Source organism: Arachis ipaensis, chromosome B04, assembly GCF_000816755.2.
Source record: "Arachis ipaensis cultivar K30076 chromosome B04, Araip1.1, whole genome shotgun sequence".
NCBI classification, from domain to species: Eukaryota; Viridiplantae; Streptophyta; class Magnoliopsida; order Fabales; family Fabaceae; genus Arachis; species Arachis ipaensis.
The window spans coordinates 108,969,269-108,985,519 of record NC_029788.2 but is presented as its reverse complement, the minus strand read 5'-3'; the positions used below and the strand labels follow the sequence as shown (position 1 = coordinate 108,985,519).

The window sequence follows — 16,251 nt, the reverse complement described above, 5'->3', positions numbered from 1 at the left end:
TTTTTTAATTTTAAAAGTTTTATCTAAAATAAATGATTGTAACATGTTTTTTGTTTTGGATATTCTGTTCCACTCTCATGTTTTTTTAAGTAGAATTTTTGATATTATTATAGTATGTGGTTTCATATATTTATTTGGATGCTGATATGAATTAAAAATAAAATTTTAAAAAATTGATTGATCAGCTAATAAATAGTTAGTTTTCTAATTGTCCTCATTAATTATGTGTTCTTATGTGGCAGTAATGTTGTTATTTTTTCCCCAAGTATTTAACCTGAGAAAATGTATAATTGAAAAATTAAGTGAATAATTGTTTTGGGATAATATACATTTTACTCTAATATTTTAAAATTTTTTAATATCATTAAATTATCTCAATTTACACTTGTAATATTTTAAAATTATCTATAAGAGTATATTTCATAACATTTTGTTAGTTACAAAATTGCAGATTCACTAAAAATCAAGAAAATTTAAACGAATAAATTAAAAATTTTGTCAAATAACATATGAAAAACGTGCATTATTTATGATTAACAATTAATTTGACATGACTCACCTAAAACTGAAAGTTGCTAATATAAAAATATTTATTATTTTGGAATCAATTTGACATGATTCACCTAAAACAAAAAGTTGTTAATATAAAAGTATTCATTATTTTAGAATCAATTTGACATGATTCACCTAAAATAAAAAAGTTGTCAATTTAAAAATTGATTACTCTTTTGTTCCAGATTGACATAAGTTTAAAATTCTTATAAAATATCTATTTTCGGTTGTGATTCTTATAAAAATTTTCTTTTTATTTTTGTCCGATAGAATTTTAAAAGTTTTAATAATGATCCAAATTCCAAAGTTTTTTTTTCCCCTAACCATTTTCCATTTATTTATACCATTGTAGTCTTAAGATAGTTCATACTTCACAGTAGGCATCCATTTGCGTTGGTTTTCCATTGACAATCACCAATTGACAATTACCGTTCCCCGGTTCGTGAGACACAGAAACAAAGAAAAGAGTGCCGCCACTGTTTTATGTTATTGCTTCCCTCCCCTAACACAACCCCACAGCACCACCTTCATCATCACCATCCCAACCATCATCATCGTCATCTTAGTCATCTTCTTCTTCTTTTTCTTTTTCATATTCTTCTTATTATTTCTATTCAGCTCAAAAACCCTAGGGTTTGTTTGTTTCTTTATTCCCCTCTTTGGATCCCTTCATTTTCACACTGAAACGAAATGAATGATCGCTTCTGAGCTCTCTCGAGATTTGGATGGCATTGGGAGATTCAATGGCCTCTCGCTTTTCCCAATCCCCCGTCCTACTCCTCCCCAACCACCTCGCCGACGATTGCGCCGCCTCCTCTTCATCCGTCGCCGCCGCTGCCGCATATGAAGACACCGATTTCGCTTCTCAGCGTAGGGATTCCGAGTCGGGAACTGCTACTGCCACCACCAGCACCAGTGCCAGCTACGGCGGTAACGCCGCTGCCACTAGCTTGGCGTACTTGCCGCAGACTGTCGTCCTCTGCGAGCTCCGGCATGAGGCCTTTGAGGCTGCCGTCCCCGTTGGACCGTCGGAGAGTGGCCTTGTGTCGAAATGGCGGCCCAAAGACAGAGTAAGCTTGCATTTTCTTTAATTTTAAATTTGGAGTTCAGTATGCAGTGGTTGCAAATTGCAATTTGTTGTTGTTCCTTTGATTTGTGTTCTTTTTCCATTGTTTTCTGCGTTATGCTGTGGTGGATTGGCGATTTAACAATTTGACAATGATAATTTGGATATGAATGAAAGTAGTGTTAATTTAGGGTCACGTGCAATATGTATTAGAAAGTTCGAAGTTTTTTCCTTTCTTAGGCGGATGGTATTTGTGTGGATGTAATAGACTTGTGAATGTATGCGATTTTTGTCAAAGAAGTGTTTGGATCATCTAAGGTGCAAAAAGTGAAGTTCAAAGTGGCATATATAAATAGAGCTCTAGAGCTTTGTACCTTTTTGTTTTTAAAATTTAAATATATGAATGGTTATCAACTTCTTGTTTTATTCTCTAGTGTGTGTGATAGTTTGGTGGATTTCAAATTAAAATGATCTGGGAAATGGTGATAATACTAAGAACGCAATATGTGTATTGACGAAGCTTCACTAACTAACTCTGAATGAACATCGTAGTGGCACTTCTGGTGTTCCTATTTTACCGAACCTAGATTTGGTAAATCTGTCTGGAATTGCATGATTGAAGCAATTTTTCTCAGCCGAGGCAATGAGAAAATGATTTCCTTTTATTTCTTTAGGATCAATTCTTTCTCTGGCAATGAGAAAATGAGAAAATGACTGAATGCCAGTATCTGGATTATTTCTCTGGAGCACAATTCACACACTTTTAATGATAGAATTTCAGGGGGATTTGTTGTATTGGATAGAATTTGTCATCATGCATCTATATGGTGTAAAGCATATTGTCTCTTCAGAGGACTTGCCCTCTCAGACATGTTGAGAGATTGGAAAGGCACAGTTCACTAATTTGGCTTTCTTTGTTTCCTTTTGGTTTGGAGGATGTGTTTGCCTCCAATTCTTCGTATCTTCTCTTTCTTATCTTAATGAAATTCTTTTATTTTTTAAATAAAAAAAGAACATAAAAAAGAAAGTAGTAGTCAACTTTTCAACAGAAGTTTCTTTTTCTTGGTCTTGTTTTATCCTTGGTTTCTGCACTGATATTTAACTTGTCTCTCCTTGTAATTAGAATAAAGTTTCTTCTAGAGTGTCTCCCTGCTTCTGAATGATGTTGACATGTCATATTTTATGTTTCAATGTGAGGCATGCTTTTGATTTAAGTCCTAATTTTGTGGTGCAGATGAAGACTGGATGTGTAGCTCTAGTATTATGTTTAAACATTAGTGTTGATCCACCAGATGTAATAAAGATATCTCCGTGTGCCAGAATGGAGTGCTGGATAGGTCTCTGTCTTGTTACCTCCTCTTTGATCTCATTTGCTACAAAAAATTGTCTTCCAGGGTTTGCAAACTTTTGTGCTCTAAATAACTTCCTGATTTGATATTTTTGACTTTTTTTTATTTTTATTTTTGTAATTTTATTTTCAGTTGACGTTGGGAAGTAGCTGTTAGTTCCTTCAAAGTAATGTTATACACTTATATTATGTCCTTAAATGTTACTTGTTTCTTGAAGTTTGAAATTTCTAATTGCTGATACGTCCAAACTGCAAACCAATGTAAATGCAGTTTGGGTGATAAAGCAGATTCTTATGTACTCTGCACTTATTTCCTATGGATTGACTCTATAATTCATACTTGTAACTATTTTATTCAACTTCTGGTATCACACTTTCTGATGCCCATTTTTTTGGCCTTTTTTTTTTTTTTGTAATTTTATTTTCAGTTGACGTTGGGAAGTAGCTGTTAGTTCCTTCAAAGTAATGTTATACACTTATATTATGTCCTTAAATGTTACTTGTTTCTTGAAGTTTGAAATTTCTAATTGCTGATACGTCCAAACTGCAAACCAATGTAAATGCAGTTTGGGTGATAAAGCAGATTCTTATGTACTCTGCACTTATTTCCTATGGATTGACTCTATAATTCATACTTGTAACTATTTTATTCAACTTCTGGTATCACACTTTCTGATGCCCAGCATAAAAATTAAGTTAGTTGCAGCTCTCTTAACGAGACAGATAAATTTCTTAAGCTGGACATTTTCTGAATGTTTACCTTTCTGATTTCAACAGATCCCTTTTCTATGGCACCGCAAAAGGCATTGGAGTCAATTGGAAAAAATTTGAGCAGCCAATATGAAAGATGGCAACCAAAGGTTGAATATCTTAATCTTGTCATCCTCACACTATCTTTTTGGAATTGATTTTTAGTTAACCTTGTGGGCATGCTAACAGGCCCGCTACAAGTATCAACTTGATCCTACAGTGGATGAGGTGAAGAAGCTTTGCACTTCATGTCGTAGATATGCAAAGTCAGAAAGAGTTTTATTTCATTACAATGGGCATGGTGTGCCAAAGCCAACTGCTAACGGTGAAATTTGGGTCTTCAATAAGGTGATCTTCCATTTAGTTCTTAAAGTCAGCTATTCATGTGATAAATCAAATATAATTGGTTTATATATAGAAATAATATACGATAAGGTATTAGGTTTCATTTGATCTATGTACCCAACACCACACGGTAGGACAAGGCTTAGTTGTTGGTATTATTATTGTGGGTTTTAAGTAGAAGAGAAAGAAGAAAGAATAGAAAGGATGTGAATATGAAATGTATTGATATGGTATTAAAATAGGCAAGATGCTAATCCTAATCAAATAAGGAATTAATCATGAAATAAAGGTAAATATGAGATTGTATGAGGTCATTGCTAATATTCTTTGATAATTTCTAGCACTCCTCAAACTAAAGTTCATTAAGCTTTAAGATTGTTACAATTTGACCCTTAATGATATAAAATACGATGGAGAATAGGCCGAGTTGTTGAAGATGAAATGAGGCTAGTTGGGACTGCCAAAAGACAATATGTTGACGAGAGATTGCTGGTATGATGACATGAAAACTTTAAGGACCAATAGGACTGACAATATAGTTAGCCGAAAACAATCAAGAGGTTATAGAGCACCTAGTCAGGAGAGTGGATGAGATGGAAGATGGACAAGGGTGGAAGGCAAAGGAAGATCTAGGAAGACTATCCATGAGGTAGTCAAATGAGATCTACATGTAAACAACATGATATATGATAAAGCTAAATAACGTCGTTTGATGCGTTTAGTCTAGGGCTGACAATATATACCCTACCCGCGGATACCTAACCTGGACCAACCCGTTCGGGTAGGGTAGGGTACGGGTTTAAGGTATATCCTACCCTACCCTATTCGCATCCTTAATACAAACAAACAACAACAGCAAAGCCTTGTCCCACTAAGTGGGGTCGGCTACATGAATCAAATGACACCATTGTGCTCTGTCATGTATCATGTCTACAGAGAGACCGTTTACATGTAGATCTCGTTTGACCACCTCATGGATGGTATTCTTAGGTCTTCTTCTGCCTTTCGCCTCTTGTCCATCTTCCATCTCATCCACCCTCCTGACTGGATGTTTTATCGGTCTTCTTTTCACATGTCCAAATCACCTGAGATGCGATTCAACCATCTTTTCCACAATGGGTGCTACTCCAACTCTCTCCCTTATATCTTCGTTCTTTATTTTATCCAATCGCATATGACCACTCATCCATCTCAACATCTTCATCTCTGCCACACTCAGCTTATGTTCGTACTCTCCTTTAGCCGCCCAACACTCCGTACCATAAAACATAGCCGGTCTTATAGCGGTGCGATAGAATTTACCTTTAAGTTTTAAAGGTACTTTTTTGTCGCATATAAAACTAGATGCACTCCGCCATTTTAACCAACCTGCTTGGATCCTATGATTTACATCATGTTGAATCTCTCCATTATCCTATATGATGCACCCAAGATACTTAAAACTTTTAACTTTTTGTAGTCTTTCTCCAATCTTCACCTCTATATTAGGGTTTTCCCTTCTCAGACTGAACTTACATTCCATATATTCCGTCTTGCTACGGCTTATGCGTAGATCATACACTTCTAGAGTTTCTCTCCATAATTTCAACTTCTTATTTAGGTTTTCCTTTGACTCTTCCATAAGGACGATATCATCGGCAAAAAGCATGCACCATGGTACAGGCTCTTAGATGTGCTCTGTGAGTACTTTCAAGACTAATGTAAAAAGGTATGGACTTAAGGATGATCTCTGATGTAATCCTATACCAATAGGAAATTCTTCTGTCACACTACCTTGAGTTTTCATACTAGTTGTGGTCTCATCATACATGTCTTTAATTGCACGAATATATGCAATTCTTACTCTCCTCTTTTCTAAAACCTTCCATAAGACCTCCTTTGGTACTCTATCATACGCTTTTTCCAAATCAATAAACACCATATGTAGATCCTTTTATTACTACGATACTTCTCAATCATCCTTCTTAAAAGGTATATCGCTTTGGTGGTAGATCTGCCTGGCATAAATCCAAATTGGTTTTCTGTTACTTGGGTCTCTTTTCTCAACCTCCGTTCTATCACCCTTTCCCATAACTTCATGGTATGACTCATAAGCTTGATCCCTCTATAGTTTCCGCAATTTTGTATATCCCCCTTATTCTTGTAGATAGGTACCAAGGTGTTCTTTCTCCACTCATCAGGCATCTTCTTTGACCTTAAAATCTCATTAAAAAACTTGGTTAACCAGTTGATGCCTTTTTCTCCAAGACCCTTCCAAACCTGAATCGGGATATTATCAGGTCCACTGCCCTGCCATTTTTCATCTGCTTTAGAGCTTCTTTTACCTCGAAGTCTCGGATCCTCCGATAGTAGTCAAAGTTTTGATCTTCTTCTCTTGTGCATAACCGACCAAGACTCGGAAGAGTCTTCTGTCCCTCGCATCCTTAATATATTATATAATATATATGTAAAAGTTGTGTATGTAGTGAAGAAAGTGAGTCTTGTACTCACAATCTTCTTATAAAAACTTGAAATAATTACTAAGCTAGTTGATGATCATATTATTTGTAATTTTATGTTGGATTTCTTAAGATTTTATTGTTTTTAATTTTAATTTGAACTTAGTTTTTTATTTTCTATTTTATTAATATGTATGAAATTTGGAATGGTTGAATTTTATATTTATTTGAATTTTTTTTTTTTCTGCGGGTAGGGTCGAGTAGGATAGGGTTTAGAACTTTAGGGTGCGGTAGGGTTAGGATTGAGAGATTTTCAACACGTGGGTAGGGTAGGGTAGAATTTTAAGAAAATTTTCAACCCGCGGGTAGGGTTAGGGTAGAGAGTCTAAACCCTACCCTACTCTACCCTACCCATTGCCAGCCCTAGTTTAGTCGACCCCACTTAGTGGGACGGCTTTGTTGTTGTTGTTGTTGTTGTATATGAACTTGGTAAAGAAAAGTAATGTCACATGTCCTACAGGATGGTATTGGTATACTGCCTTGATGCCATATTTGATCAGGCTATGTTTTAGAAAGCCTATGATAGCCATAGCTCTCGGCAGGATGTATTCAAGCCCATCACTAGACATTTGGAGCATAAATTTTATAGGACTAGATATCTGTTGGTGACTCATTATTCATTAACAACCATAGGATAGGCTTTTATACTATATTTACAGTGTGGGTATTAGATAGGAGATAGAAGAGTGAAGATATGTTTTATTTTTTGGGTGTGTTATATCCTACAAGAGGTAAGACACTGTTCCTAACTATAGTAATAGGGGAATCCTAATCCTAATCAAATAAGGAAATAATCATGAAATAAAGGTAAATATGAATATCAAATCATAACTGATACTGTTGATATCTACAGATTATATTTTGTTTGTTTCTAACAAATTTCAATCTTTGTACTAATGCATCATAGTTTTCTCAGATAATTTGACAAAAAGAACATAACTGTGAGGGCTAGGAAGAGATGTGAGTAATATAGGTGGCAATAATTATCAGCGAGATCAATTTTACTCTAATAATTTGCCAAACAGGACCCAAATTTTTATCTATCAGAGAATGTTGATTAGCTTAACTCCCTGACTGCTATACTATAGTTTAAAATAGTTAAATTGGTCCTAACGGGATCTAAATTATTATTTGTCAGAGAGTATTGATTAGCTTAATTCCCTGACTGCTATATGTAGGTTCAAAATAGTTAAAAAGCCTTTAAAATACTATTGAATCATAGTAATGAAAGAACTTCATGACATTCTTATTCTCATTGTTAATCAAAATATTGCAGAGTTATACACAGTATATCCCTTTACCCATCAGTGACCTCAATTCCTGGCTGAAGACCCCATCAATTTATGTTTTTGATTGCTCTGCTGCTGGGATGATAGTTAATTCCTTCATTGAGGTATTTACATTGCACTTAAAATGATGTTTATTAGTTACCGTATAAAGTAAGGTGCCAATATAAGGAAAATTATTTGACATTTTGTAATCTGGACTGCCAAATTGTGGATGCTGAACTTCTTGTTTGTAAGCTACATGAATGGAATGCTTCTAATTCCTCTGGGTCCACATGGGATTGCATTCTGCTTGCAGCATGTGAATCGCATGAGACTTTGCCTCAAAGTGCAGAGTTCCCAGCTGATGTGTTTACATCTTGCCTTACAACACCTATAAAGATGGCATTACGATGGTGAAGCTTCTCTCAATTCCCGCTTAGTTTTTCATCTTTAAATTGTTTGATATTTAAGATATAGTGTATAGTTTATAGTATATACGTAAACACATTATGCATGGACTTTTAAATAATACATTGATTTGCCTAATCTTTCTAGTTAGTACACCTCCCATATTGATCCCTCCTTCATTCCCTTACTAACCTACTGTGTACATTTTTATAGTTGCTTTATGGATGTTTCATGGTTGCACAGTCATTATTGTCATTTTCTTTAATTGAAAAAGAATACATTGTTATTATTAACTTTTTAAAAAACATGATTGATTACTCTATGGTATTTTTGCCGGTGAACTGATTACCTGATGCCGGACTACATGTTTACTGCAGCCATGGTGTTAGAAAGTGACCATTGTGATAAATATGGTTTCCTTTTTCCCTGTTGATTTTATGTTTAATTCTGCTTCCTTATAGTAAAAGTCTTTATTTCGTATTATTTCTGAGCAGTGATAAGTGTATGTTTCTTAGTAAACTGGCCATTAGTAATTTCTGTGATGTACCTTGTTTCCAGGTTTTGCACACGTTCATTATTTCGTGGATCACTTGATTATTCACTTATAGATCAGATCCCTGGCCGTCCCAATGACCGAAAGACACTTTTAGGTGAATTGAATTGGATCTTTACGGCAGTAACTGGCACAATTGCCTGGAATGTTCTTTCTCATGGTAGGTTACTGGACTTAAAATTGCTGAGCTGTATCTTTTTGATTCGTTTAGCAAGCAATTTTATTTGGTATCAATTAAATGATATTTGATTTTATGCTACAGATCTTTTTCAAAGACTGTTCAGACAGGATTTGCTTGTTGCAAGTCTCTTTCGAAATTTTCTACTTGCTGAGAGAATTATGCGATCTGCAAATTGTTCTCCTGTGTCTCACCCAAATTTGCCCCCAACCCATCAACATCATATGTGGTATTGTTGGTGATTATTATTATGATTTTAAAATAGGTGATAACTACATCTATTTTCAATTGGTGTTGTTTTCCTACACTGCAGGGATGCATGGGACATGGCCGCTGAGCTCTGCCTTTCACAACTTCCCTCGTTAGTTGGCAATCCTAATGCTGAATTCCAGGTATGCAGGTCTTTTCTTATATGGCTAATACGAAGTTTCTTTAAGAAATTGTTTATAATAAAGAAATTGGTTCTGGTATTGTGGTTTGAAAATCATTGTTAATAATACACTGATACTAAAGATTATGTATAAGAGGAGCTTACCTGTGAAGCATGTTGTTGTACTTTTTCAGCCCAGCACATTTTTTGGTGATCAGTTGACAGCATTTGAGGTATGGCTTGACCATGGTTCTGAACATAAGAAACCACCAGAGCAGTTGCCTATAGTTGTTCAGGTGTGTCACATGTCTTGATTTTTGTTACAATTGGAACCATCAGATTGGTTCCTGATACTTTTGTTATATAGGTTGCATGCTTTTTGCAAATCAGCTGTCAGGCCCTGTTCCTTAAGTGGTTGTGGTGGGGTTAAACATTAAGCTACTTACTGGTAATTCCAATGCAAACAACATATGATAATTCTAGGCTTTGATTCCGCCATTGGAAATTCGATGTCAATTATCAAATATATGTGGATAGAACTTAAGTGCTCTTTGTTGATAGTGTTCAGTGGTCATTCTTTTTCTTTAAGTAGCTATGTTCTGATTTCAGGTTTTACTTAGTCAAAGCCATCGATTTCGTGCTTTAGTACTCCTTGGAAGGTTCCTTGATATGGGGCCATGGGCTGTAGATCTGGTAATGTTTTTCTCAATTCATCAGCTCTTAGTTGTTCCTATTTCTAAAACAAAAATCATATTCTGACATGATATCAATTTTGTTATATGAAGGCATTGTCTGTTGGAATATTTCCTTATGTTTTAAAGCTGTTACAAACAACAAGACCAGAACTACGCCAGATTCTCGTATTCATATGGACAAAGATTCTGGCACTTGACAAGGTACTTTTGGAGGAGATGGGTTGTCATCTTCAAGTGAATGCCATTTTTTTAAAATTATTTTTATCACAAAAATATGCACTTCCTCTGTTATGCATGAGTTGGTAGACGAGTTTCGCTTATTACATCACTTCTGTTGAAATTTGGGGATGTTGATGTTTGACCACTTGTACTGTAGTTATTGTGGTATATAAACAATGTTATTTTTATGTACTTATTGCCTTAGATATGGCTCTAGACAAAAGTAGAAGATAATGAAAAGAGCAAACAGAGATATGGGAACTATATAGCCTATATTATTTAGTTGTATTATTATTCAATACCCTATCGAAAGATCCCTATGTAGGAGAAACCTATTATTCCTATAATTCTCTTTGGGTAATGATCTATTGTGGGGTTGCAGTCATGCCAGGTTGATTTAGTAAAGGATGGAGGTCATAACTATTTTATTAAGTTTCTTGATAGCATTGAAGCATATCCAGAGCAACGTGCGATGGCTGCTTTTATTTTGGCTGTTATTGTGGATGGTCATCGACGAGGTCAAGAAGCTTGTATTGAAGCTGGCTTGATCCATGTCTGCTTAGAGCATCTTCAGAGTTCTTCATCTCCTAATGATTCACAAACTGAACCCCTTCTCCTTCAGTGGCTTTGCCTGTGTTTGGGGAAACTGTGGGAAGACTTTACGGAGGCACAGGCGATGGGTTTGCTGCATGGTGCTACTATTGTATTTGCTCCTCTACTGTCTGAACCCCAGCCAGAGGTCTACTACCGTCTGTTAGCTCTGTTTCTATTTATGGGATGACTATATCTTTGTATATTTTAATTAAATAACCAAGTCATGGTTTTCTCTTGTTCCTCAGGTTAGGGCATCTGCTGTTTTTGCGCTTGGCACCCTTCTCAATGTCGGATTTGATTCATGTGCGGGTGTAGGAGATGGAGAATGTGATGATGATGACAAATTTAGGGCTGAAGTTAGTATAGTGAAGAGTATGTTGAGTGTTGCATCAGATGGGAGTCCATTGGTGAGGGCAGAGGTAGCTGCGGGTAGGTGAATAAACATCTGAATTCACGTTGATATTTCAAACAAAATCCTGGAATTTCATCTCCCCCCACCCCAAACACACACACAAAAAGGGGAAAAAAAAAAAGAAATCAATATATATAGTTGGGTCAGTCAAGATATCTAACTTTTTTTTTCTCTCTCAACTGTCAGCATTAGCTCGCTTCGCATTTGGCCATAACAAGCACCTGAAATCTATTGCTGCTGCATACTGGAAACCACAGACTAATTCTTTCCTGAATTCGATACCTTCATTGGCCAACATAAAAGATTCAATTGGTGGATATCCTACCCAGAACCAACATATGCCTCGTGGAAGTATTGTTTCATCTCAAATTGGTCCTTTGAGGGTTGGAAATGATAATTCTTCAGTGGTTCGAGATCGGTGTGGCTCTTCTAGCCGTCCTCTCGCTGGTTCTGGAATAATGCATGGGTCCCCATTGTCTGATGATTCATCTCATCATTCCGATTCAGGAATACTGAATGATGGTTTTAGCAATGGAGTTGTTAACCATGGTGGCCAAAAACCCTTGGACAATGCATTGTATTCACAATGTGTTCATGCTATGTGTACCTTAGCAAAAGATCCATCTCCGCGGATTGCAAACCTTGGTCGACGGGTACTTTCCATAATAGGTATTGAACAAGTGGTAGCAAAGCCATTTAAGTCTACTGGTGAAGCTACAGGATTGGCTCGTTCCTCTTCTTGGTTTGATATGAATGGAGGTAATCTTCCTTTCTGTTTAATTTGATTATTAATGTTAATCATGTAGGTTAATTGTAAAAGCATTTCAGTAATGTTCACCAATTTGAATTTTGTGATAATTCCCACTAAAGTATGTTTCGACTTGTTTGTTTATTATTGAATGCATCTTTGGCAGGTCGCTCACCTCTAACCTCCAGAACTCCTCCAGTTAGCCCACCTCGTCTAAATTACTTATCAGGAATCCGTAGAGTATTTTCATTGGAATTTAGGCCCCATCTGATGAATTCTCCAGACTCAGGTTTAGCTGATCCTCTTTTAGGTTCTGGTGGGGCTACTGGTACATCGGATCACAGCCTTCTGCCACAGTCAATTATATATAATTGGAGTTGTGGGCACTTCTCCAAACCGCTGTTAATGGCTGGGGATGACAGTGAAGCCATAATAGCTGGGAGAGAAAAGAAAGAAAAATTTGCATTGGTGCACATCACAAAATGCCAGCACTCTGGTTTGTTCTCTTTCTTCCGATTATTTATTTATGTTATTATGATTTTCTTTTGGTACAGGTTCTTCATATATTCTGGTTAAGAACTTTGTGACATTTTATGTTTTCAGCTGTTAGCAGGCTAACAAATCCAATAGCTAAATGGGACACAAGAGGCACACAAATGGTGTTGATGCAACCTTTTTCTCCTGTTGTGATAGCTGCTGATGGGAATGAACGAATTAGGTATGTGGAGTGTATTAGTACCGTTATTAGTTAAGTGGAGAGTAATAAGGGTATTTAGAAGCTGGGGATGACTTTAGATGAGCAAGATGGATGTTTCTGCATAGGAAATGTTGGGAGTTACGTTGATTGATTTACAGGACTAAGGATTGTAGCAGTAGGATGTTGGTAAGAGTAAATATTTCCCGATATCTGTTTAGCTATATGGCGGGTGGACCTCATAAAGACCAACTGACGTTTATAAATAGAGACTTGGGCAACTAAACAACAAAAAGTGTTAACATTATTTTACAGGCATTAAGAGTGTTTTAGTTTGTTTGTCAGCACTCAGGACAGAATATTTATGTGGTTTTCATGATTTTATTGTTAGTCATCATATTATGAAAATTTGAATTTTATTTTTGACTTTCTTTTTTTGTTTTTGGTTTATTTCACAGAATATGGAACCATGAAGAGGCAACACTACTAAACAGTTTTGACAACCATGACTTTCCAGACAAGGGAATCTCTAAGCTCTGCCTAATGAATGAGCTGGATGATAGCTTACTTCTTGCTGCTTCATGTAATTTTCTCTACAGTTTGCCATGATACCTTCTTTCTCAAATTATTGGCAGAATATTAAATTTTAGGTAAATCTCATGACAGCTGATGGAAACATTCGGATCTGGAAGGATTATACTCTGAAAGGCAAACAGAAACTTGTAACTGCATTCTCTTCAATTCATGGTCATAAACCTGGTGTCAGGAGTGTCAATGCAGTTGTTGATTGGCAACAACAGAGTGGTTATCTGGTATATTCTTTGATCATCACTGTCCTGAAATAATACTTCCAAGTTCTTTTATCTTGTGATGTCAGTTCTATCCATTGATGTACATTTTTACCAGTATGCATCGGGTGAGATATCATCAATTATGGCCTGGGATCTTGATAAAGAACAGCTTGTTAATCCTATACCTTCATCATCGGATCGCAGTATCTCAGCATTGGTAAGCCTCATTCAGTGCATAGTTTAGTTTGCCTTGGTAACTATTTAGTTGTCAAGTTAGTTTTGGCATGCCAACTAAGCCCATGGATTGTCCTATTAAAGAATTACCAAGTGTTATTCTGGGGTAAAACTTCCTATTATGTTGGGAATGGTAATCATATGTTTTTAACTCTGCTCATTATTTTTTATTTTTTTCCTGGTAACAACGATCCTTATTCAAATTACCTTTATGCAGTTGACCTCATCTTTACTGTCTCTATAGTTGAATTCTCCCAATCTCTGATGTCATACTTTTGCTTTTGCATGCATGGCGAACTGGCTATTATGGATGACAGTTACGAACTGATTGTCTCAGGGTGATCATTTTTTCATTAAACATTTCTGACTTTTGGGAGTGGATTTGATGGTATGTTTAATGATGTTGGTCTATGAAAAACTAATAACCTTGGAATTTTTGTTGTATGCTCTCACATAGTTTATTAATTATTATATATTTTTCATTCTCTAGCTGTTTATGGTTTTAGAGGTGGCTTAGAAAGATCCGAGTTGAATGCTTATATATGAATTGCTCAGTTGGCTCTGCGTCTGGTTCTTTGGACTTTTTGATGGGGTTTTCCTTCCCGATTGTGTTTGTTTTATCCAATTCTATTGATAGAGATGATGTAGATATGAGCTCCTTAAAAATGATTTTCTCCCCTGATATATGTATTATTACTTATATTTCAGGCTGCATCTCAAGTTCATGGGGGACAGTTGGCGGCTGGTTTTGTAGATGGTTCTGTTAGACTTTATGACATCAGGACACCTGAAATGTATGCATCTCCGATGAATTTCTTCCAAGTTTTGATCTGCTTAGTTGATGAAATTGAATTGAGCAACATTGTCATTTATCAGCTATATAATCACTGCAATCTTGCATAAATCTGACTATGGTTACTGTTTTTCTAACTATGGCTACTGACAATGTTGCTTCTTAGGCTTATCTGTGGATTACGGCCACATACACAGAGAGTAGAAAAGGTGGTGGGGATTGGCTTTCAACCTGGACTAGACCCAGGAAAGGTAAGATGATCTTTACTAATTTTTGCTTTCTTTTTCATATAATGTCCGTCTTGGTAGGAATTCAATAACAATCTATGGATTTGATATGAAAAGGATGATGAAATTATATTGTATTTGTGTTCCTCTTTAGATTGTTAGTGCTTCTCAGGCAGGAGATATTCAATTCCTTGATATAAGAAATCATAATAGCGCCTATCTTACCATTGAAGCTCACCGGGGGTCACTCACAGCTTTAGCTGTACATAGACATGCTCCAATCATTGCCAGTAGCTCAGCCAAGCAACTTATTAAAGTTTTCAGCCTTGAAGGAGATCAACTAGGCACTATTCGATACTATCCTACCCTTATGGCTCAGAAAATTGGGTCTGTCAGCTGCCTTAATTTTCACCCATACCAAGTCTTGCTTGCTGCTGGTACTGCAGATGCATGTGTCTGTATCTATGCTGATGAAAACACTCAAGCAAGATGAATCTACAGTTGTTGTCCCTCACCCCCTTTCTCTTGATTTCATTGGTTGTCTCCAGCTCAGAAGAATGCATGATACATGTCTAAGGAAAGCCATGCTTATTTCTTGCTGTTGGATGATCATGCAATACGTCGGCCAATGAGACAGTTTGGTGGTTGGGTAATTAAATCCTGTTACTACGCTTCATTGCCGCTGTGAATAAATCTGAAACATACTGGTAAGGTGAATTTCTGCTGAATTGCTGGTAGTGTATGCAACTCATTCATTAGCCTCCATGTTAGAAGGGCTGCACCTGACTGGGAGTAATCATGCGTATTTATTGGAGGCTTTGTCAAATAATATGATCTTCGTAAATGTGTGTAAATAATTTTGTTTATTATTATTTTCCATTCCAATGTTGTGTTATATCCCAATCCGCCTTTAATTTGTAAATTTGTTGGCAGAATATGTAATTTAGTTTGCTGACAGATGTGGGTGGTTTGACTGCTGAGAACTGAGGCATATTCACTCAAATATAATCTTTGAATTGGGGGAAACCTTGCCATGGTATAATTTCATTCAAGTTTGAGCCAGTGTGCTGTTTTAGTACGAGACTAAAATTTCAGAATTTTTAGCTTCCATGTTGGCATCCTCTAGTACCCAAAATCTCACTGTTTACACTGCGTAGAGAATCGACAGTCTAATCTAATTTTCATCTAGTAACATTACGGTATGACTATAAGTAATCTAATAGCGTGTCATTACACAATAGATAATAGATTTTTGTTTATTGTTTTGTAACCAAATCAGCTTACCAACCAACGAGTCAAATGTGTCAAATTTCAATTCAGTTTAAGCTTTTAAAGATCAACTTACTGAGGTGTTAATGATCGAGTTTGAATTGATACAATAGTAGAGTTAGCCTTCGCTTGGTTGCTGTTGTTAATTGGTTCATGGTGACCTACCATTGACCGTTGTGGTGGCTTTAGTTGTGTACATCGGCCAGTTATTGGAGCTACCTGGGTCCGTGTCAGCCGAC

At 36.2% G+C, this 16,251-nt stretch overlaps 1 protein-coding gene across 9 annotated transcripts; it reads left to right on the top strand.

Moving 5' to 3' along the window:
• LOC107639627 (regulatory-associated protein of TOR 1) lies at window positions 917-15,805 on the top strand. 9 transcript variants are annotated; one of them, XR_001620241.2, is made up of 24 exons: window positions 917-1,622; window positions 2,853-2,955; window positions 3,744-3,826; window positions 3,906-4,064; window positions 7,836-7,952; window positions 8,083-8,240; window positions 8,794-8,948; window positions 9,051-9,195; window positions 9,280-9,358; window positions 9,531-9,632; window positions 9,946-10,029; window positions 10,122-10,232; window positions 10,633-10,989; window positions 11,090-11,273; window positions 11,443-12,015; window positions 12,171-12,500; window positions 12,608-12,722; window positions 13,157-13,281; window positions 13,365-13,510; window positions 13,605-13,706; window positions 14,041-14,111; window positions 14,432-14,530; window positions 14,683-14,767; window positions 14,898-14,963. XR_001620241.2 is itself a non-coding variant. In XM_016343181.2 (24 exons), exons 1-24 carry the CDS (start codon window positions 1,278-1,280, stop codon window positions 14,903-14,905), a joined length of 3,786 nt encoding a protein of 1,261 aa, XP_016198667.1. In that variant the 5' UTR covers window positions 917-1,277; the 3' UTR covers window positions 14,906-15,223. The 9 variants fall into 9 exon arrangements, 7 of the variants coding, with proteins under 7 accessions (XP_016198667.1, XP_016198668.1, XP_020977189.1 ...); XM_016343181.2 differs by having other exon boundaries at window positions 14,041-14,061; window positions 14,898-15,223; XM_016343179.2 differs by having other exon boundaries at window positions 918-1,622; window positions 14,041-14,061; window positions 14,432-14,517; window positions 14,898-15,805.